The 24,487-nt window shown below is 43.5% G+C and overlaps 1 protein-coding gene across 12 annotated transcripts in view; it reads left to right on the top strand.

The window, feature by feature from the left end:
* AAK1 (AP2 associated kinase 1) overlaps positions 1-2,406 on the top strand; it is a 182,025-nt gene extending 179,619 nt beyond the window's left edge. For all 12 annotated transcript variants that reach the window (XM_030920851.1, XM_030920852.1, XM_030920861.1 and 9 more), the window contains one exon: positions 459-2,406. In XM_030920851.1, coding sequence (XP_030776711.1) covers positions 459-1,573 — 1,115 coding nt within the window. In that variant the 3' untranslated portion in view covers positions 1,574-2,406. The remainder of the gene's footprint in view (positions 1-458) is intronic.
* The last annotated feature ends 22,081 nt before the right edge of the window (positions 2,407-24,487 follow it).

The raw sequence follows: 24,487 nt of genomic DNA, 5'->3' as shown, positions 1-24,487 counted from the left end.
TCTGCATGTGGCGCAGATGGCCACATGCCAGATTCTGAATTGAGTCATCCCCAGACAGTGTTTCTACATAATCCAAAACTGTCATGGTATATGTGGAGATGAATGACTGGGTTTGTTTTCATTCCATAATGAGCCAGTGCCAGGTAGAGCAGGTGTCCGTGCCTGGCCCTGTGTGTAGGAGCATTGCATAGTTAACGCTGAATGTCTGTGTGCCTAACATCTTCATCTCCTTTCCTGTACGTCGTGCCTATCATGTTCCAAAACGTGAGACAGTGGTTGGTTGTGTTCCAGTTTGTGTGCAGTTTCCTTGCCTGACTTTTATTTTTATGTTTTTCCTTTTTGCATTTTCAACATCTATTATTTGGTCCCACAATGTTTTTGCCGCGGGTTGACCATTAAATGTTCCAAATAGAGTTGAATTGACCTACACATTAATTCTGCATTTTATGCCTTTCTAGGTCTCCAGAGAGAGTCCAGTCCCTGTCCTGTAATAACTGTAGAGCGCTTTAAAGAATCACTGGGCGTTAAAGGCCTTCCCCTGTATCCAGACCCCTCCAGGGTACCTGGCACAAAGACTCAGAACAACTTAGAATCTGACTACTTGGCCAGAGATGGCCCCTCAAGCAACAGCTCATTCCACAGTAGCGAAGAGGAAGGGACTGACCTTGAAGGAGATATGCTGGACTGCAGTGGGTCTCGGCCTCTCCTTATGGAGTCTGAAGAAGAAGATGAGAGCTGCAGGTCCCCCCAGGGGAAGCTGGGAGGAGCCGTTGCATTCGCTCCACCAGAGGTCTCTACTGAGCAAGCAAAGACAGTGCAAGGTGGAAGAAAGAATCAGTTTCAGCCAGCCACTGATGGGCTCAGTGAGCCAGATGTTTTTGCCATAGCTCCCTTTAGGAGCTCCAGGGTTCCAAATGATGACATGGACATTTTCTCCAAAGCCCCATTTGTCTCCAAGAGCAGTGTGGCTCCTTCCCAGCCAGAGGAGTCGGACGTGTTTTTGAGAGCTCCTTTCACTAAGAAGAAAAGCATGGAGGAGTTAACAGTTATCCAGAGCACCTCCCAGGAGCTACCTGCACAGACCGGTCTCCTCGGTCAGACAGGTGACATCCCCGTGCCCTCGGGCCGTGAGAGAGCTGTGTACACCTCTGTCCAAGCTCAGTATTCCACAGCTGGTTTTGTGCAACAATCTAACCTCCTCTCCCATTCTGTGCAAGCAGCAGACCATCTGGACAGCATCTCTCCCAGGGGATCCTGCCTGGAATCGGGGGGTCATCCTAATGACAGAAACAAAGGACCTCAGCTCCAGAAAGAAGCTGTCTCAGGCTCCGTGGCTGGCAAACCATTCCGCCCCCAGTCCTTATCCAAGTATTCCCGTCACTATAGTCCAGAAGATGAGCCAAGTCCAGAAGCCCAGCCCATTGCTGCCTACAAAATTGTTTCACAGACCAACAAGCAGTCGATAGCTGGGTCTGTTTCTATCATATCCCTTTCTTCCAGGACTACGGAGCTGCCAGCTGCTGATCCATTTGCTTTAGCACCCTTCCCTTCAAAATCAGGCAAGAAACCGTAGGAGCAAAACCTGAGCCTCAAGCCTCTGTCTCTGTCCCACCCTCAATACCTGCCACGGCACTCCCAGCTGAGCCTTCCGAAGAAGAAATATTATCAGTTCTTATCTTTCAATTCCCTGCGTCAGAGCAGAATTTCTTGAGTCAACAAACTCAGTTGCAGTGATATTTAGTTGAAGCCCCTTTAAGTTATGTTCTTTTTGTTGTTGTTGTTAGTTTGTTTATATTGATTTCTGGACTTGTAGGCATTTTCATATCCTTCACAGAGGTCATCCACTTCCACCAAGAACTCTGCTTCCCCCCACCCCCAGAAACTTTAAATCCTGAAATACTTCTTCACCCCAATCCCAAAGGGGCCCTATTGTTGCTAGTTTTAATTCCCGTAGCTCCTGTTCTAAGTCATGCCCGTCGAAGAATCAAGATTAGTCCCTCCACTAAATTAAGATTTAGTACTCCTGAAAAGGGGAGATGTCTGGAAAGAAGAGCAAGATGAAAACCCTGCACATCAACAGGAAGTATAATCCTGCAGTTACTAATGATTCTTGTAGAAGCAGAAGCTCTAGGAGTCTCTGGATCTGTTTCTGAATCTGTGTGCAAGCCAGACTGGCCCTTGTGCATGGGTGTCTGTGGGTGTGGAATGTACGTCAGAACCTATGTAGAGATACAGGCAGATGGGATAACGCCTCATTATCTAGTCATGCTGGCAGGGCTTTCCGCACATCCATGCTTTTGAAATTAGTATGAGTGTACAGGTTTGTGTGTGCATGTATGCGTGTGTGTGCACAGGAAGCATTTCTACTTGAGGGAAATCCTGCCCCATCATGCCTGCCTCCACAATCAAATCACTCGTTTTTTGGTGTTTGCTCACCTAACTGACTTGAACCTCATTTTATTTAATTAGTTTTCTTCTCCTGGCAAAATGGAATACATTGGAAGGTGTAGGAAAATCCTGCTGGAAATGATGTTTCAGAGTAATCTTTTTTTCTCTCCAAAATTTCCTGTTTTGCTATTAACAAAGTATATTTACCTGATTGTGAAACATTAATGTTCCTTATACATTTTCCCCTCACAACACTAGAAAAGAACACCTTGTTACAGTTCCGGCCTCTGAGTATGTGAGCCAAATGCCAGCATTAGGGAATTCATTCATCATACGACTAGGCTACAAACTAGGCTTGCTTGTTTCAGGGTTGTTTTGTTGTGTTGTTGTTGTTGTGTCCAAATCTCTGCTGCCCTTTGAGGAAATGTAAAGCTGAGACATGGGAATAAGTGTTTGGGAGAATGGAAAAGACCCGAATCATGGAGGCATGAGAACTTTTACATTCTCTGTCCTCTTTAGATGTTGAAATAGGCCAGACAGGTTAACTGATGTTTTTTTTTTTTTAAACTGTCTTTTATTTCTGGAAAGATCTGACTTATTCTAGCTCTTTTTTTTTTTTTTTTTTTTTTTTTTTTTGAACGGAGTCTCGACTCTGTCGCCCAGGCTGGAGTGCAGTGGCCGGATTCAGCTCACTGCAAGCTCCGTCCTCCCGGGTTCACGCCATTCTCCTGCCTCAGCCTCCCGAGTAGCGGGACTACAGGCGCCGCCAGGTCGACGGCTAGTTTTTGTATTTTTAGTAGAGACGGGGTTTCACCATGTTAGCCCGGATGGTTCGATCTCCTGACCTGTTGATCCGCCAGCTCTGCCTCCCAAAGTGTGGGATTACAGGCTTGAGCCACCGCGCCCGGCCTTCCTAGCTTTTTTCATACCCTTTATTATTAGTGCCTTAAAGCTGGCCAGGTGCAGTGCCACCCACCTGTAATCCCAGCATTTTGGAAGGCTGAAGCGGGAGGATCACTTGAGCCCAGGAAGTTCAAGTTCAAGACCAACTTTGGCAACACAGCAAGACCCTGTCCCTACAAAGAAAAAAAAAAAAAAAAAAAAAAGGCTGGGCACAGTGGCTCACGCCTGTAATCCCAGCTCTTTGGGAGACCAAGGTGGGCCAATCACAAGGTCAGGAGTTTGAGACTAGCCCGGCCAACATGGTGAAATCCCGTCTCTACTAAAAATACAAAAAATTAGCTGGACGTGGTGGTGCACACCTGTAGTCCCAGCTACTCACGAGGCCAAGGCAGGAGAATCGCTTGAACCCAGGAGGCAAAGGTTGCAGTGAGCCAAGCTTGCACCACTGCACTCCGGCCTGGGCAACAGAGCGAGTCTGAAAAATAAAATAATAAAAAAATTAGCTGGGTATGGTGACATATGCCTGTAGCTACTCAGGAGGCTGAGCTGGAAAGATCAGTTGAGCCCAGGAGTTCGAGGCTGCAGTGAGTCGTGAGTCCAGCCTGGGTGACAGAGTGAGACCCTGTCTCCAAAAATACAATAATAAAAATAAAGCCTGTATCTCAATGGGAAGATTTCTGCTAAGGCAGTTCAACTTAATGGAAAGAACTGCTGCATTAGGTTTCAGCTTGAATGCTTTCTGTCACTTCTAGCAAAAGTTAAGTGATTTTTCCATTAGCTGTAGAAGTTTGGAGTTACTTACCAAGCCAGATCAATGATTTGAAAATTATTGGAAATCCATCTAAGAATCAAGTCTGAATGCCCAATTGTATTGCAGTTAATTAGGTGTGATATTCTTTAAAGTTGAGCAATATTGGCAGTAAAATATGAGCAGCTACTTTTCAACACTTTTTCCTTTTTTGGTTGATTTCCACCTATTTCAAATGTCCAGATTAAAAGATAAATAATTGGCACTGTGCCAAGGTTTGGTTTTCCAACTAAGGTCTCAATTGTGTCATACAGGTATGTCTTTCACTTTGGTGGATGCTAAATGTTTATTCTAAGAATATGCTTTTTCCCAATTCTCATTTCTGATTTTTAGGTATTAGTGGATGCAAAATTGTCTTTCTAGTTGAATGAATAATTTTGGCTAATGCACGTGGAACTTTGCACCCCAGATTCTTCCCATGGTCATTATCAAGTGAAGCTCTCAAAAACATGAGCTAAGAGGCTAGAAATATTCAGGGATGTTTCTCACCCCAACTCAGAAATTCTTTTTTTTTTTTTTTTTTTTTTTTTTTTTTCAAGATGCCGTCTTGCTCTGTCTCTCAGGCTGGAGTGCAGTGGCGCGATCTCGGCTCACTGCAACCTCCACCTTCCGAGTTCAAGTGATTCTGCCTCAGCCTCCCAAGTAGCTGGAATTACAGGCACGCACCACCACGCCTGGCTAATTTTTGTATTTTTACTAGAGACGAGGTTTCACCATGTTGGCCAGGATGGTCTCGAACTCTTGACCTCCTGATCCGCCCACCTTGGCTTCCCAAAGTGCTGGGATTACACACCTGGCCCAGAAATTCTTAAAGTAAGAGGTCATTCTAATTCCCCTTTCCAAATATTCAGGATTATCTCTGTAACAGCCCAGCAAAATGTTTTTCCTTTGGTTATTTGATAATTCCCTTCTAATCAAGTGACTGTTTTAATTCCCAAGGTGCAAATCAGAATAAAATCATGGTGATTTTACTGCATAGTTGAATACTTTGTCGAGCATGAGCTTGTATCCTTTTTAAATTTTTCACTGGAGGCCACGCACAGTGGCTCTCGCCTGTAATCCCAGCACTTTGGGAGGCTGAGGTGGGTGGATCACTTGAGGTTAGGAGTTTGAGACCATCCTGGCCAACATGGTGAAACCCTGTCTCTACTAACAATACAAAAAGTAGCCAGGCGTGGTGGCACCAGTTACTACAGAGGCTGAGGCAGGAGAATTGCTTGAACCAGGGAGGCAGAGTTTGCAGTGAGCCAAGATTGTGTCATTGCACTCCAGCCTGGGCAACAAGAGCAAAACTCTGTCTCAAAAAAAAAAAATTGTCACTGGTGACGTGATGGGTCTACATACCTTCTTTGAATACAGAAATGGATGCAAACACATGCAAATTACTTTTTTTTTTTTTTTTTGGTGATGCATGAAAAAATTTTGACTTGTGGATTACATTAATTATTAGTAGCTGTTAGATTCTGCCAACTTTATTACAGTTGGGTCTTATTTCCTTAAAGAGAAAAAAAATAGTCATGCCCCGCTTAATGATGAGGGAAACATTCAGAGAAATGCATCCTTAGGTGATTTTGTCATTGTGTGAACATCACAGAGTGTATTTAACACAAACCTAGATGGTACGGCCTCTACCCACCTAGGCTATATATATGGTCTAGCTTATTGCTCCTGGGCTACAAACCTGTACAGCATGTTCCTGTACTGAATGCTGTAGGCAGTTGTAACACAATGGTATTTCTGTATCCAAACATTTTAGACATAGAAAAGGTACAGTAAAAATACGGTATAATCTTATCGGACCATCATGGTATATGTGGTCCATCATTGATGGAATCGTTGTTATGCAGCGCATGACTATATAATCAAGCGACTGTACTTTGTTGTTTTCGTTTGTTGTGTTTTTGCTTTACACATTTGATAGGGAACATAGCACTTGTGACCTTTCATTTCAGTGGGAAGCATTGAGCCAGAATGTATTTATTCATAAACCATCAAGCCACACATGCATTGATGAACCCTGAAAGAATCCACATTAATTGACTAACAGGCAGTATTGAATTAATGATGTCATATGTGGTGAAAAATATTTAATATATCATTTTCTTGGGCTCACACACAGCCCTTTAGATCCAAGTGCTTGGTTAGATTAGAAAATGGGATGAACACAATTTGATGCTGAGGCAGCTGCTGAGCAGCACCTAGGGAGTCTAAGTCATACACCCTGTATTGTTTTGGGCCCACTTATTATTGAGTTGAAAAGTGTCATATTTGTAGACTAGAGTGTATGTGTTTACAGGCCCATGTTGTATCTGAGTTTTCTCTGGCAACTAAGATCTCTTTCTAAACGTTCTAGAAAGATACTGGTATCTTACTGGCCCATTATTTATTTAGTAAGTTTTAGAATACATGTGTATCAGTGTTTTCAACTACTTGGTGGACATTTCACTGATGCATAATGAAAGCAGATTATAATCATCAGAGTGATCTGACAATGGAAATTCTGTATTTGCTTCCATAAAGAAAAATAATTGAAACATATATCAGATATAATATATATGCAGTATATCACATAGGAAATTTTATTATAGGAAATTAGAGAAGGATGCTCCTCTATTCTCTAGGAGGAAGAATACAACTTAAAATCATTTGGGTCCCTTTAATAAAGAAAAGTGTGATTCTCTGTTGTGTGTTCAGAATTGAAATTGGAGAACACATGCCAGTCAACTGTGAAATGGTTGCTGGATAAAAACACAGATGTGGTTTTATCCGAGAAATGTGGGACTGAAATTATTTTGATGAGAAGTACGTAAGAGAGCTGCAGAAAAGACTATAGCTTCTGAGGAGGCAGGAGTACCTTGTTAATGTCCAAACCACCCCTGAATTCTAATGTTCCAATTCCACCTGAAGGAGTAAACACTGAAAACTTTAAATGGAATCATCTAATTTAAATTCTTAGTTTTTTCTTTGTTTCTCAGCTGATACTTGTAGTTTTGTTTTGTTTTTTTTAACCACCAAGAACACTTGCAAATTTGTTACTGAAAACATCAATAAAGGAAAAGAAGAGTTTCAAAATGCTTGAAAAGAAAAAGTAGTATGTGGCGTGAACCCGGGAGGCAGAGCTTGCAGTGAGCTGAGATCACACCACTGCACTCCAGCCTGGGCGACAGAGTGAGACTCCGTCTCAAAAAAAAAAAAGAAAAGAAAAAGTAGTATGTGGTTGGGAATTGTTTTTGTTCAAGTCCCTGGAAGTCTTCCTGACTTACCTCCCTTGCTCCTATTCCCACTTCTTTTCCTTACTTGACATTCCCCTATTTTGAGCATATCAATAAGTGCATGATGAATGATCATGTTAACTTTAATTGCTTCCTTTGTAGCTGTAAACAGTTTCTTCTTCAGTTTCAGCCAAGACTGTGACAATCTCACCAAATAAGAATGAAATGGATGGGGTGTGGTGGCTCACACCTGTAATCCCAGCACTCTGGGAGGCTGAGGTGGGCAGATCGCTTGAGCTCACGAGTTCAAGACCAGCCTGGGCCACATGGCAAAACCTCGTCTCTTCAAAAAATACAAAAATTAGCCAGGCATGGTGGTGCACACCTGTAGTCCCAGCTACTTGGGAGGCTTAGATGGGAGGATGACTTGAGCACGGGAGGCAGATGTTGCAGTAAGCCAAGATCGTGTCACTGCACTCCAGCCCAGGCAACAGAGCCAGACCCTGTCTCAAAAAAACAAAACAAATCATGAATGAATGAAATGACTCACCTTCCTATTATGAACTAGAAGAAGGATGAAGGAAGGTTGGCAGGATCCTAGCCTTACTCTGTAGTGACAACCTGGAGGTACCTCTTTCGGAATGCAGCATCAAGTTTATGTGTGAAGGAACTCTAGAATAGCTGGCAAAAATGGCTACATGTTAACCATTCTTGACTTAGTCTAGTATTCCCATAATTTGTAATTCCATAAATTTATCCTCAGCTGTCTCCCAGCCATTTCTAACGGAAGGATGTGTGCCCTGATTTTGACAATGTTCTTGAAATCGTTAGTGTTACCTGCATTGCATTATAATGGAACTATGTGTACATGTTAAAGGGATCCATTTGATTCCTTTTAGCAAGGAATTGCAGAAATAGTTTTTACCCATTTATACCAGTTAAGGTAGGATAGGTTAGACTTTGGGGGCAGGGTGAGACAGTGCAGCCTTTCATTCTGAAATGGCAAACCAGCTGTATTCTTTGAGTCTACCGGAGATTCCTATTTGAGTGTGAATGGGGTATATGTGTTTGTGTGTCTGTGTGTGTGCTCATTCATCATGCTTTCTTCCATGGTGTTAATTCAAGCTCTCCTAATAAAGGCATCCAAAGAGTACTGAGAAGTTGACCATAGGTATTTGGCATGAGTAAATTTGGTTCCTTTTGCCAAAAACTCTCAAAGTTACAACTGGAGTTCTCGATAAAAGGTTGGGGAAATCGGCCATGGCTTTAGCCTTGTTCCCAAGTACATATCCTCTTATCCACAAGGATGAAACTGTAGGGCTCACCCTGAGGGCTCATGTGTATCATTGGGAGGGTAGCAGTGACCAGAACACCACAAGGCCCACAAGATGTTTTGAATGAGGGAACATTTAATGTCATTTGTTAGGAGATAGAAACCAAATAATAAAGGACAAGGACCATGCTCATTCCGTGGAGAAGAGGTGAACTCCCTCTGCTGACTATTTGGAATGGACCGAATGAGGAGGTCTCCCCAGCCAGAAGGAATATTGAGGTCATCAGGCCTCAGAAAACAATGTACACATAATCTCGGGCTGTGAACAAGAGAAAGGAGGAGGGGGAAACATGAAAGTCAATCTTAACAATGTTTGCGATACCTCTTATTTGCAGACCATTGGATTGATGTTATTGCACTCTTGGTGTGATTTATCGTATGTATCTGATAGGTTTTATGAATTGTTTTGAGTTGTAAACTCCTATACCCCTTATTAAAATGGACTTAATTAAATGATTTATGATTTGTGCGATTTCTTAAATCAGATCTCTCTAGGATTGAAGGGATCCATAGGTATCTTTCTTTTTTTTTTTTTTTTTTTTTTTTTTTTTTTTTTTTTTGTATTTTTAGTAGAGGTATCTTTCACTTAGTGTGAAGCCTAGTAGTATACTTTTATACTCCTGAAGAGAGACCAGCATTAACATAAAGAGAGAAGTCTTAGGTAAAAATATACCTAAGAATTATTTTAAAAATCCATACCATGAAGGAGAATCTGCCTGCCTATTTCCTCTCCAACTTTCAGAAAACGCAGAGTGCTATTTGCCTGAACTTTAATGAGCTTGACTTTGTTATGATTCAGGGAGAACTGGTAACATCTCTGCTGAGTTTGCAGAGGTGGCGTTTTAAGAAGACCCAGGAATCCAAAGATTTCTGGTATTATACGCAAGAGTGAAGCCAAAGTTACCTACTTCTGAAAATCTAAGACCTAAATACATACCCCACCAAATTCTACAATGTGAAGTTCTTATGCTTTTCCTATTTCAAGTTAGCATTAAGCAAAAGCACAGTCTTTTTTATCTGTGCCTCCGCAGTTGCTCTGGGGGAAGCCCTTTTCAGACTGTCACTGAGCCTTCTGGTAAGGTGTGCCCTGCATTCCATGTAGCAAACACAGGAGTTGCAAGTACAAGTTCCCACAGGTGGACTCTGCATTCACTTCTTTGTACCTCACTTTTGCCCCTGAAGCTGGTTGGTAATAGACCAAGGAGGTGCCTTATATTACCGCTTAACACCCAAGTGGGAGGAACCAGGGTGAGACCCCAGGGGAAAGCCCTGAGCAGCAGATGAAACTTTAGATCTGCTTCTCTAGATTTAAGTCAAAGTTCTTTCCCCCTCCCCTCTTATATATTTTTCCTTGAGTTCCTCTTTTCTTATATTTGAGTAGTAAGATCTAGAGGGCTTAGCTTAGCATGTCAGTTTACATGGAAGGAGACCAAGTAGTCCGTCAACCTGCTGTTATATAAGCTTAGCCTAGGGGCCCAAAAAGAGACATATTCCCTTCAGAATGCAGCCCAGGTGTGGACATGGATGAAGAATTAATGGGAGAAGCACTTGGGCATATTGAATGCTCAAGCAGCTAAGCTCAGCAGCAGAGGAGAAACAATCTGTAGAGAAGGAACAGATAAAGGAATAAGACAGTGAAGAGTAAATGGACAACAAGCACACCTAGCACTCAGTCATGGTTTTTAAATACCATTCTCTAATAAAAAGAGCCAGGGTTCTATGGAGAAATGGCTGATTCTAGGACAAGAGCAGGAAATATACAAGATGAACCAGCAGCATCTTGTAGTGTCAGAAGGTTAAAAAGAGCTTAAAAAAAAAAAATGGAGACCAGGTGCGGTGGCTCATGCCTGTAATCCCAGCACTTTGGGAGGCCGAGGTGGGTAGATCTCTTGAGGTCAGGAGTTCGAGACCAGCCTGGCCAACATGGTGAAACCCTGTTTCTACTAATAATACAAAATAGCCAGGCGTGGCGGCATGCACCTGTGATTCCAGCTACTCAGGAGGCTGAGGCAGGAGAATCGCTTGAACCCAGGAGGCAGAGGTTGCAGTGAGCCAAGATCGTCCCACTGCATTCCAGCCTGGGCAACATAGTGAGACTCTGGCTCAGAAAAAAAAAGGGGGGGGGCCTGGTACAGTGGCTCACACCTGTAATCCCAGCACTGTGGGAGGCCAAGGTGGGTGGATTGCTTGAGCCCAGGAGTTCGAGACCAGCCGGGGCAGCACGGTGAAACTCTGTCTCTATCCCTTAAAAAAATATAAAAATTAGCCAGGTGTGGTGGCATGCCCCTGTAGTCCCAGCTACTTGGGAGGCTGAGGTGGGAGGTGGAGGTTACAGTGAGCCAAGATTGCACCACTGTACTCCAGCCTAGGCAACAGAGTGAGACCCCACTTAAAACAAAACAAAATGTTTAAGGGGTAAATTTTAGCCTGGGCAATATAGTGAGACCTTGGTTCCACAAAAAATTTAAAAATTAGCTGAGTGTGCTCATTCCCATCTGTGGTCCCAGCTACTCAGGAGGCTGAGATGGGAGGATCACTTGAGCCTTGGAGGTTGAGGCTGCAGTGAGCCAAGATCATGCCACCACTCCAGCCTGGGTGACAGAGAAAACCTTGTCTCAAAATATACATATATATATATATATATATTTTTTTTTTTTTTTTTTTGACCAAGCATGGTGGCTCACATCTGTAATCCCAGCATAGAGGAGGCCAAGAGAGGAGAATCATTTGAGGCTAGGCATTCGAGACCAGCCTGGGCAACACGGTGAAACCCCATCTCTATCAAAATAAATAAAAATAAAAATAAAGAGTCACAGGAGGCCGGGCGCGGTGGCTCAAGCCTGTAATCCCAGCACTTTGGGAGGCCGAGACAGGCGGATCATGAGGTCAGGAGATCGAGACCATCCTGGCTAACACGGTGAAACCCCGTCTCTACTAAAACATACAAAAAAATTAGCCGGGCAAGGTGGTGGGCGCCTGTAGTCCCAGCTACTCGGGAGGCTGAGGCAGGAGAATGGCATGAACCCGGGAGGCGGAGCTTGCAGTGAGCTGAGATCCGGCCACTGCACTCCAGCCTGGGTGGCAGAGCAAGACTCCGTCTCAAAAAAAAAAAAAAAAAAAAAAAAAAAAAGAGTCACAGGAACATAAGAGCCAACCTGAAAGAACTCCCAATGGTCAAAGCTAGAACAAATTGAGCAATAAAATAAACACTACGTTATTAGATTATAACACATAGCATAAACATCCATGAGCCCATACTGATATAAAAAATGACTGAATAAACAGGATAAATGGGGAAGAAAAAACAAATCTCTCCCACAGAATTTCAATACATCTATTATTTTTTTTTTTTTTTTTTTGAGACGGAGTCTTGCTCTGTCGCCCGGTCTGGAGTGCAGTGGCCGGATCTCAGCTCACTGCAAGCTCCGCCTCCCGGGTTTACGCCATTCTCCTGCCTCAGCCTCCCCAGTAGCTGGGACTACAGGCGCCCGCCACCTCGCCCGGCTAGTTTTTTTTTTTTTTTTTGCATTTAGTAGAGACGGGGTTTCACCGTGTTAGCCAGGATGGTCTCGATCTCCTGACCTCGTGATCCGCCCGTCTCGGCCTCCCAAAGTGCTGGGATTACAGGCTTGAGCCACCGCGCCCGGCCCAATACATCTATTATTAGATTATGTTCCTCCCCACAGGAAGTGGAACTCAAGACTTTCTGTATTGAAACACAGCCACACTCTTTCATTTATGTATTGCCTGTGGCTGCTTTTGCTATCCAAGGACAGGGTGCAGTAGTTGCAACAGAGACCATATGGTCCGCAAAGACAAAAATATTTACCCTATGGCCCTTTACAGAAAACTGATTTGACTCCTGCTCTAATTCTTGCAACCTGCTCCTCTTACTTCCTGCCCCTGATAAGTACATTTTACTCAGCAAGCTGGGGTCCCCTTCCCTGCTAGCGCCCCTCATTAGCAGAATCCCTCCAGGAAAGCTCACCCTGGCTTGCTTCTGCCATGCTTACTTGGCCCATGGGAAAGTTTTGGCATCCTTGTTTCACCAAATATCAGGGTGCAAGCCTGTCTCCTGTCCCTTCTGTCTTTGCTGTGCCACTTGTGGGCTACTTGGATCTACCTCTCATCTCTGGAATTCATCCCCAAACTTCTGAGGACACTCCAAGGACCACCTTACCATATTTTACCCCAGTAATTGGGGAGACTGACCCAAAAGTTTCCGCAGGTCAGGAAGCCCGCAGTCAGGGAGTGAGACTTTTCTAACGCGCCTCTAATGAGAGGCATCCTGGCGGCTTTCAGGGTGATTCTCAGTTGCCTTGTCTTACATAACCTGGGGGGGTTGGGTGGAGGTGTCACCATTTTTTTTTTTTTTTAACATCTTTCAGGAAGCCTAACCACTTTAAAATGTTAGAGGCCTTTGATATCACCCAACGTCCTTGACTTGGAGGCTTAAGCCAAAACTCCAAGACAGCAGGAAAGTCCCATTCCATACCCTGTTCCACAGGGCTACCATGCTGGGTAACTCCGGGGAACGACTCACATTGCATCCTGTTTTATTGTGGCCCCTAGAGTTAAACAGGGCACACCCTTCACAGCCAGAAGAAGTAGCCCTCCATATACATAGCTACAAACCCGAATGACCAGGTGTTCCCAGGTGTTCTCTTAGATCTCAAATCTAAGAACACCTGGCTTTGGAGGTAAAAGGGGAGAAGTACAATTTGATGAAGGAAATCAGGTTTTGTTGGTTATTGGGGTAATTATTAGGTACAAAATAGTAGAAGAGCGCCAGGCGTGGTGGCTCATGCCTGTAATCCCAGCACTTTGGGAAGCCGAGGTGGGTGGATCATGAAGTCAGGGGTTCAAGGCCAGCCTAGCGAACATGGTGAAACCCCGTCTCTACTCAAAATACAAAAATTAGCCTGGTGTGGTGGCACATGCCTGTAATCCCAGGTACTCGGGAGGCTGCGGCAGGAGAATGGCTTGAACCTGGGAGGTGGAGGTTGCAGTGAGCCAAGATCATGTCATTGCACTCCAGCCTGGGCTACTCCGTCTCAAAAAATAAATAAATAAATAATAAAAAACTAGTGGAAAAGCTACAAAGCTTGCAGAGAAATTTTGGAAAATACAAAAGCAGGAACTTTGTTTTTAAAATGTTTATTCCAGGTCTTGCACAGTGGCTCAGGCCTGTAATCCCAGCACTTTGGGAGGCTGATGCAGGAAGATCACTTGAGGAGTTCCGAGAGTCACCTGTGCAACATAGTGAGACCCCCCCGTCTCTACAAAAATAAAGATAAAAAAAATAACTGGGCACTGTGGTGTGCACCTCTAGTCCCAGCTACTCAGGAGGCTGAGGAAGAAGGATCAGTTGAGCCCAGGAGTTTGAAGCTGTAGGATACCATGATCGCACCACTGCACTCCAGCCTGGAAGACAGAGCAAGACTGTATCTTAAAAACTTAAAAGTGTTATTCTGGATTATTTAAGAAAGAAGATATTTTTCCCTCTCAATCAATAAACCAAAGGCAATGCAGAAGGGGCTGTATGTAATTAGAGTGATAAATGGAAGGTATTATCTTCGATGTCATTTGTTTAATCCTTTTTTGAGACCTTCACCAACCTCACAGTACAATGTGGCTCTGTCTCTGCTCCCACCTTCTCTGTGGAAACTCCAGTGACTGACATCTCTCTCCATCCATTCCTGGGATCATGTGTGCTTGGAACAGATTCTGTTCTGCTACCATTTACTCATTTGCTTCTTCAACTGCTCTGCTGCCTGCGACCAGATCAGCCCCGGAAGGCTGGTAATAGAAAAATTTTAGACAAATTAAATTTAACAGAGCTTAATTGAGCAAAGAATGATTCACAAATCAGGCAGCCCCCAGAACCAGAATAGGTTCAGAGCGACTCCAGGACTGTCACATGGTTGGATAAGATTTATGGACAGAAAAAGGAAAGTGATCTATAGAAAATAGAAGTGAGGAACAGAAACAGCTCAATTGGTGACAGCTGGGGATTTACCTTATTTGACCTGGTTTGAACATTTAACTGCCTGTGGTTAACTGAAGTTTGGCTCCTGTGACTGACTGAGACTCACTGCTTGTTACAAGAGTCTGTTTACACACCAAGTTGGGTTACAGTTCACTGTGTCTAGAGAAACCTAACTTAAAATATGCAAGGAGGCAGCTTTAGGCCAAACATAACAATTTCCCCCTTTTGAACAACCTCTCAATTTGAGAGATTAACCAAAACTTTAGGCATTGATGTCATTCTGTCACCATCATACATGGAGTTATTTGGTCTCAAATTTCACTGAGAAATAGTAGAACAATGGATTTTTTTATTTTTTATTTTTATTTATTTATTTATTTATTTTTTATTTTTTGAGACAGAGTTTTGCTCTGTCGCCCAGGCTAGGTGGAGTGCAGTGACGTGATCTCAGCTCACTGCAAGCTCTGCCTCCCGAGTTCACCCCATTCTCCTGCCTCATCCTCCCGAGTAGCTGGGACTACAGGCACCTGCCACCACACCCGGCTAATTTTTTGTATTTTTAGTAAAGACGGGGTTTCACCGTGTTAACTAGGATGGTCTCTATCTCCTGACCTCATGATCCGCCCTCCTCAGCCTCCCAAAGTGCTGGGATTACAGGCGTGAGCCACCGCGCCTGGCCGAACAGTGGGTTTTGTAAGATGGGAACAAAGAAACAGAACAATAGAAAGAAACCTGATTGGGTAACATCAGGTTACTTTTTTGTAAGAGTTACAGCAGAGGGGGACTTCCTTATGCTGGAATCTCCTGTTTTCAGGAGAAAAAAAGAAACGGGTCTGTTTTGGGGTCTATCTGCCTCCTACAAGTTTCAGTTTGATTACGTGGCATTTAGCATGAGTGACTCCATTTTGGTTTGGTCTGGTCTGTTGGGGCCTAGTGCAGGAGCTCAGTCCAAAACGATGACCTCCCACAATTTTATTTAACAAGGCCAAGGCACCTATGGTGTAATGTCTTTCCACTTCCCCTGTCCAGATGGGGGCTGGTGCAGCCTGCTTCAGATCCTGACATCCAGTCAGTAGTTAACTGTGCTCCACAGGTCCCACTGGGGTACAGCATGCCCCTCTCCTTTCACAGGCTAGAAAGCAGCAGGACCCTGGGCTCAGGGCTCACACAGTCTTAGATGTTTTAATGAAACAACTTCCTTCTTTTGTGTCACCTTTATTTCAAACACTCTCCCTGAGCCTGAGGCAGAGTTCATGGGGGCTGGTCAGAAGACAGTCTGAGTATCTGGGCTCCTTGACCTTGGATCAAACATATGAATTGACTCTTTCCTCAAGAAAGGAATTCTGGCCGGGCGCGGTGGCTCAAGCCTGTAATCCCAGCACTTTCGGAGGCCGAGACGGGTGGATCACGAGGTCAGGAGATCGAGACCATCCTGGCTAAGACGGTGAAACCCCGTCTCTACTAAAAAAAATACAAAAAATCTAGCCGGGCGAAGTGGCGGGCGCCTGTAGTCCCAGCTACTCGGGAGGCTGAGGCAGGAGAATGGCGTAAACCCGGGAGGCGGAGCTTGCAGTGAGCTGAGATCTGGCCACTGCACTCTAGCCCGGGCGACAGAGCGAGACTCCGTCTCAAAAAAAAAAAAAAAAAGAAAGGAATTCTTCCCCAGGATGAATTCTTTCCCAGAAGGGTTCACCATGCCTCAGGTAAGTATTTCTTTGTTGCACCTGCCACATCAGCCCAGCAGAAATACTCAAATCCATTTCATTTCTAGGAAGAACACAGATTAGTCGGCTGACCTCAGATGTCACTCCTTGTAGAATATCAGGAATGGGTCTAAAAGTGTTATAGGAGAATAAAGCAACAGCATCATTGTAACTACCTATGTGACAAGCTCAGTTCAAGGCACTTTGAATGCATTTTCTGTTATCACTCAACTATTTTAAGTAGGTATTGTTCCCTACATTTTACAGATTAGGAAAGTTAGGCTCATCCATTCAACAAGTCTTTTTTTGTTTGTTTGTTTCTGTGAGACAGCGTCTTGCTCTGTCGCCCAGGCTGGAGTGCAGTGGCGTGATCTCTGCTCAGTGCAACCTCCGCCTCCCAGGTTCAAGCATTCTCCTGCCTCAGCCTCCTGAGTAGCTGGGACTACAGGCGCCACCACCACGCCCAGCTAATTTTTTGTATCTTTAGTAGAGACGGGGTTTCACCATGTTAGCCAGGATGGTCTCCATCTCCTGACCTCGTGGTCCACCCGCCTCGGCCTCCCAAAGTGCTGGGATTACAGGTGTAAGCCACCGCGCTGGGCCTCAAGAAGTATTTATGGAGCGCTTACTGAATGACAGGTGCTGTTCTAGGCATATAAGATGCATCAGTTATCAATATAAGCAAATATCTCTACCTTTGTGGGGCATACATTCTACAGAGGTGAAACTGATTTAAAATAATTAGCATAACAATGAAATAAAATATATTTATTAGAAGGTGATTAGTTCTACAGAACTTCAGAGAGGTTTCAATTTAGCAAGCATATCTTGAGTATCTCTTAAATGCCAGGCACTAGGAATAAAATCAAGAAGATAAAGGTGGCCTGCCTATATGGTGCTTAGTCGAGTGATGCCATAGAGTAAGGGGCAGAACTAGTAGTTAATGCCACTGCTGACATTCATGTTGGGAATGATAACCAGAATGAGTGACTGAGGCAAGTATCTCAGTCAATTGAGGTTTATTAAGCCAGCTTCAGGGAGTGTCAGGGAAAAAAACGTGAGCCACAGATGCATTTGTGACCGTTTTTCCAAAGAGGTTTTCAGGAGGTTTAGTATTTATACTTTTCCTTAAAGGGAAGGAAGGCACGTAGGAAAAGGGGCAGGTAGTTGTAAAGGTGAATGGTTACATTCTTAGAAGACTTCAGTTAGTGCCCAGTAAATCTGTATTTTACATAAGATAAGATGAATGTCTGAAGAAAAAAAAAAGGATTAAAGGAAGAATCAATTATGCAAACATGTTTGGGTAGCTGGAAGAATGACTGATCTCATTTGTCTTTGTTTTACACCTGGGAAGATAAGCTTCTAATCAACATTATCAGTGTAGAATGAAACAGACTTTAGTTTTAGGAGCCAGATACACTGGAAACCTAAAGTTACAACTGGCATGTCCTTGTTTATGGGAGGCTGGCAAAGAATTTACTTATGCATGATCTGTGGGGAAGTTATTCGGAGATGCCTGAGGCCTTTTACCTTTCCATGGGGATCTGGCTAACGCATAATGCTAGTGACAGCTATTCATTTGCAAGAGGGGGTTGCATAACTCAGTCACCAGGGTTAACCTTCTCTTTGGAATAAGGAGTGGAAGTCCTGAAATTTTTTAAATTTTCCATTACATGTTCTCGTTCTTCAAAATCTTTCAGAGAAAACACTGTAGAAGACACGAGTTTGTGGTTGTATGTTTCATCTGATTCTAAGTTGCTAGGAAGCCTCATTCCACGGAGAAGGGGGAGAAACTAAAGAAGCAATGCCAAATAACAGCAACAAAGGGAAAGGAATCCGGGAACCTGATTCAGGCTACATAACTGTCTCCTCAATTAAGGCAATTCTTCGGGCAATCATCTCCCTAACTCTTTTAGTTGTACATTGACACTGTTATAATGTCTGAAGCAGTCTATAGATTCGTTTTTCTAGAGTATCTGAAGCATCTTCAGATTGCAGTGACAATCTGACAGACTTTCCTGGATTGTGGCTTGAATCAGGTGTTTAAGTGAACCCTTTGCATAGTTCATATTCAGTAGGCACAAAGATTGTTTATATATAAATTGCTGTTATTTCTCCCAAAGTTTAAGTTCTCTGGTTTCTGCTTGTAGGGCTTTAGGGCTTTAAGAAAAGCATAGTTTTAATTTCTCATGACTCGTCAGAGGCATGTGAACCAGAGCAACTCCATCGTAAGTAGGGACTGGGTAAAATAAGGCTGAGACCTACTGAGCTGCATTCTCAGGCGTTTAGGCATTCTAAGTCACAGGTTGAGATAGGAGCTCAGCACAAGATACAGGTCATAAAGACCTTGCTGATGAAACAACTTGCGGTAAAGAAGCCAGCCAAAACCCACCAAAACCGAGATGGTGACAAGAGAGACCTCTAGTCATCCTCTGTGCTGCACTTCCACCAGCACCATGACAGTTTACAAATACCATGGCAATGTCAGGAAGTTTACCCTATATAGTCTGAAAAGGAGAGGCACGAACAATCCACCCCTTGTTTAGCATATCATCAATAAATAACCATAAAATGGACAACCAGCAGCCCTGGGGTTGCTCCGTCTATGGAGCAACCATTCTTTTATTCCTCTGCTTTCTTTTTTTGTTGTTGTTGTTGAGACGGAGTCTTGGTCTGTCGCCCAGGCTGGAGTGCAGTGGCCGGATCTCAGCTCACTGCAAGCTCCGCCTCCCGGGTTTACGCCATTCTCCTGCCTCAGCTTCCTGAGTAGCTGGGACTACAGGTGCCCACCACCTCGCCTGGCTAGATTTTTGTATTTTTAGTAGAGACGGGGTTTCACCATGTTAGCCAGGATGGTCTCGAACTCCTGACCTCGTGATCCACCCGTCTCGGCCTCCCAAAGTGCTGGGATTACAGGCTTGAGCCACCGCGCCCGGCCTCCTCTGCTTTCTTAATAAACTTGCTTTCACTTTACAGACTCACCCTGGATTCTTTCTTACGCGAGATCCAAGAACTTTCTCTTAGGGTCTGGATCGGGACCCCTTTCTGGTAACAATTCCAAATCAAGAAAATGGAAGAAAAAGTTGAAAATGTTAGTTTGGAGACTTGTAGCCAGGAAATAAGTCTGAATGCAGTCCAAATTATAGGCAAATAATAAAAACTCAAAAACAATGAATAAGGCTAGAATCTAATAACAGGTATACTATAGTTTTCTTCTGAAACATAATTTTTCTTTCTCTAGTTTCCCATTTTTATCAAGGATAAATCATAATATGACCAATTTATTTGCAAAATAAGTTTTAGTCTTGTACCTGGCCTGATTATTTGCATATAATGCCGTAAGCATAGTGATTGACACATAGACTTCTTTTAAATTCGCTTTGTTGGAACCAGTTCATAAGGAATAGCAGATTTGACTTTTTAAAAGCCTCTTGAGGTTAGCCAAGCCAAGGATTTATCTGTGGCTCTAGATACCTGTATGAATTGGGGGTGAATTCCACTTTTCTTGAGGTCCCAAAGTAACTTGAGGATCCTGGGCCTGTCAGAAAGTGACATTCTTTACTTATTACAGGTCAGGAACTTTGTAAAGGAATCGGATAGACATGGTACTAGGCCAGTCTTTTCAAAGGGCTTTTTATTGGCTCTATAAAATCAATGTCAATTCCTCAAAGCAGTCTATCTGAAAAAAATGCTATTCTAGTCAAAGCCTTGATAAAATAACCAGTGTCTCAAATTTTGTCCCGTTACAAAAGAAAACAGATTCTTCTTGAAGTTATGCAAATAACTATACTGCTATATATATTAAGAATACTCACAAATAGGCCGGGTGTGGTGGCTCATGCCTGTAATCCCAACACTCTGGGAGGCTGAGGCAGGAGGACTGCCTGAGCTCAGAAGTTTGAGAGCAGCCTGGGCAACATAGTGAGACCTTGTCTCTGCAAAAAATAAAGAAAATTAGCTGGGTGTGGTGGTGGGCACCTGTAGTCTCAGTTACTTGCTTGGGAGGCTGAGGTGGAAGGATCAGTTTAGCCTGGGAAGTTGAGGCTGCAGTGAGCTGAGATTGCACCACTGCAATCCTGCCTGGGCAACAGAGTGAGACCTTGTCTCAACAACAACAAAAAAAAGAATCTCGGCCGGGCGCGGTGGCTCAAGCCTGTAATCCCAGCACTTTGGGAGGCCGAGACGGGCGGATCACGAGGTCAGGAGATCGAGACCATCCTGGCTAACACGGTGAAACCCCGTGTTACTACTAAAAATACAAAAAATTAGCCGGGCGAGGTGGCGGGCACCTGTAGTCCCAGCTGCTCGGGAGGCTGAGGCAGGAGAATGGCGTGAACCCGGGAGGCGGAGCTTACAGTGAGCTGAGATCTGGCCACTGCACTCCAACCTGGGTGACAGCGAGACTCCGTCTCAAAAAAAAAAAAAAAAAAAAAAAAAAAGAATCTCACAAATAGTTTCCAAATTATGGAGAAATATAGAGAGAAAGAATATGCTTCAAATTTTGATCAGAAAGGTATATTTTATCCAACTTCTTGTAAGCTATAAATAGCTCAACAGAAAAAAGTTTTCTTGACTCTGAAAAAACAAAACAAAAATTATCAGCAATGTTTCAAACAAAAAAAGTCATAAAAAATTACTTCACACACATACAAAACTGACTTTAATATTCTATTGGCTTAGTCCCATTAATTAACTCTTGTTCTTTTTGATGTTGGGTTAGAAATCCTCATGAATACATCAGCTTTTTAATTAAAGTCCTGGAAGGCATTTTCATAGTCCAATGGTATGAACTCCAAAGTTATCAGAAACTTGTATTCAAGAGTACTTGTTAGAGTCCTTTCCACGAATTTCCTTAAAGAAGAAAATTTTGGACTGTAGCTGATTATAAACTCCTTTTTGAGAAGAATCAAAGTAAAACAACAATTGTCTGTGGATGACAAAACTTAGAACAGCCATAGTTAAAGACACGATTGACAAGGAAATCTGGTTATTTCTGTGGCACAGAACAATTTAACATAATAATCATAATTATTACTGATATCATATACTAAGACATACCAGAATTACAGGAATCTCACACAATTTTGAAACACACATTAATAACACATTCATATAAATATAACCCAAAGTTAAGCACCATTTCACATTTGACAATGCTTCCTGTCCCCCACATAGCATTCTATTCCCCTAGTGAATTCGTTGATTTACAAATCTTCTCCAGGAGCTCCCTGGGACCAGGAATTGTTTTGTTCATCTTAATATCACTCCATGCAGGATTTTGATCATCTGTGAGTAACAGGAACCCTAATTAAACAGTACCTTAAGGCTGGGCGTGGTGGCTCACGCCTGTAATCCCAGCACTTTGGGAGGCTGAGGCGGGTGGATCACGAGGTCAGGAGATCGAGACCATCCTGGCTAACATGGTGAAACTCCGTCTCTACTAAAAATACAAAAAATTAGCTGGGCGTGGTGGCGGGCGCCTGTAGTCCCAGCTACTCGGGAGGCTGAGGCAGGAGAATGGCGTGCACCTGGGAGGTGGAGCTTGCAGTGAGCCGAGATCGTGCCACTGCACTCCAGTCTGGGAGACACAGTGAGACTCCATCTCAAAAAAAAAAAAAAAAGAAACAGTACCTTAAGCAAATGTTGACCTAAAAGGAAGAAGCTGAGGCAAAAAGGAAGAAGCTGACGCAGAAGCTGAAAAAATTCTCTAATATAAAGAATTTATTTGGGCCAAGGTTGAGGACTGTAGCCCTGGCCATAGTTCCAGGTTGCCTTGGAGAGTGCTCTGGGAGCAAAGGAGAGGCTCAACTTTTTAAAGAAAAAGAGACAAATCAGGGGAGGGGAACAATTGCAAAAGTCGCTCATCAGGTATTCTCATTTGACTTTTTTTTTTCTTGAGACAGGGTCTCACGCTGTCACCCAGGCTGCAGTGCAGTGGTGCAATCATGGCTCACTGCAGCCTCAACTTCCCAGGCTCAGGTAATTCTCCCCCATCAGCCTCCCAAATAGCTGGCACTACAGCCATGTGCCACAACATCTGGCTAATTTTTTGTGGAGACAGGGTTTGTTTGTAGAGACTCCCAAGTGCTGGGATTACAGGCATGAGCCACAGCACCCGGCCCTGATAGCTTTTTTTTTTCAGGCTAGTCAATGGCCCTGATAATTTAAAGGGGCTCACCCTCCTCAGATAACATGTTTTTATTCTGCCAGGTGCAGTGGCTCATGCTTGTAAATCCTCCATGTTTCCCAACATGGTCTCAAACTCCTGGCCTCAAGCGATTTGCCCACCTCGGCCTCCCGGAGTGTTGGGATTACAGGTATGAGCCACCATGCTCACCCGGCATTCTCATTGGTTTACAGAAATAACATTGTTAGTGACTGGCTATGCACTGCTGACTATAGGGTATATGGCATGTTAACGGCTTCCTGACATTAGTCTAGTGCATACATAGCAAGTGACTTCAAGAAGTTATTATTTAGCTCAAGGGTGAATGAGATATTACTGCTACTACATTTTAAATGCCTCTCTGGGCCTGATACTTTTTCTTTTTTTATATTTTTTGTAGAAATGAGGCCTCACTGTATTTCCTAGGCTGGTTTCAAACTCCTGGGCTCAAGCGATCCACCCACCTCAGCCTCCCAAAGTGCTGGGATTATAGGCATGAGCCACAGTGCTGGCCTTTTATTATTATTATTATTATTATTATTATTATTTATTGTTTTGAGACAGGGTCTTGCCCTGTCAGCCAGGCTGGAGTGCAGCAGCATGATCACGGCTTAGTGCAGCCTTGACTTCCTTGGCTCAAGCAAACTTTCACCTCAGCAAAGCTTTGTGAAATTTCTGGTTGATTTTCTCATTCGTCTCATTGGACAGAACCGAACCATAGAGCCAGTTTATACCCACTAGGTGCAAGGGAGGCTGAGAAATAGGTTTCTTAAATTGGACTCATTGCTATCTGAATAAAATCAGTGTTCACAAGTAAGGAAGAAGGCGGAAATAGATACTGCGAGGTACCTGGCATTGTCTGCCACAATCCTATTCATTAACATTCATTAACACAATAACTATTCATTCAATGAATAGTTATTGAATGAATGAATAGATGTATGAGTAAATGACCTTTTGGTCCTTGTCACGTAGTCTGGTAATCTTCTTAGTCAACCAATAAAACATCTTTGCTAAAATATTAGAGAAAGTATCAGTTGTCTATCAGTTATTATAAATGTATGTATACATTTATACATACATTTATACTGCGTGTGTATGTGTGTCTGTATGTGTTACAGAGGGTTATAAATAGAGCTACAGATATCTCAAATTGCATTTGTTCTTTTTCCTAAAGAGTTGCCCTCTCTAGTATATGTGGGAAGAAGGAAAGGCTCTTTAACCTCCGCTCCTGGCTGCTGTCCCTAGTTTCACATGCTACTGGATATAGTCTTCTCCATAAAATGCGGCACCCTGGCTTGGCACAGCACCAGGCTAGGGGTGAACTGGACCGGACCACCCTTTCCTTCCTGACTTCCCCTTTCAGCTGTCCACACAACCATCACACAGCATGAAAAAGTGTACTGAATTTGACAAAGGGTTGAGATGACTCCATTCATTCAGTCAACAAATACTTTTTGAGCACCTACTGTGTGCCAGGCACTTACTAGGTGCTAAGGATACAAAAGTAAGGAGGCTGACATGTCCTTCAGGAGTCCGAGGCAGGAGCACTGCTTTAGCCCAGGAGTTCGAGGCTGCAGTGAGCTATGATTGTACCACTGCACTTCAACCTGGGTGACAGAGTGAGATCCCCATCTCAAAAAGAAAAAAAAGAGAGACTGACATGTCCTTCATTCAGCTTAGAGTATAGCAGGGGAAAGGATCATTAATCAGTATCCAAATCCATCATTTCAAGTTGTGAGAATGTGTTATGAAAGAAAAAGCATGTTTTGAGAGAGGCTGACAGAGGAGACAATTTAGATTGAGATGAAACGAGGCAAAGGGAAGGCCCCCTAAAGAAGAGATATTTAGGCGCAAACCTGGGGGAATCAGTACAAGGGAGTTAAGAAAAGAGGAGGGGAAAGGCATTCCCAGTAGCGGGAAGAACTTATGCAAAGGCCCTAAGGTGAGAAATAATTTATCATATTTAAGGAACTAAAGATGGG

Source organism: Rhinopithecus roxellana, chromosome 17 (genome assembly GCF_007565055.1).
Source record: "Rhinopithecus roxellana isolate Shanxi Qingling chromosome 17, ASM756505v1, whole genome shotgun sequence".
Classification (NCBI taxonomy): Eukaryota; Metazoa; Chordata; class Mammalia; order Primates; family Cercopithecidae; genus Rhinopithecus; species Rhinopithecus roxellana.
The sequence above is the reverse complement of the archived record's forward strand: the minus strand, read 5'-3'. Positions and strand labels throughout refer to the sequence as shown.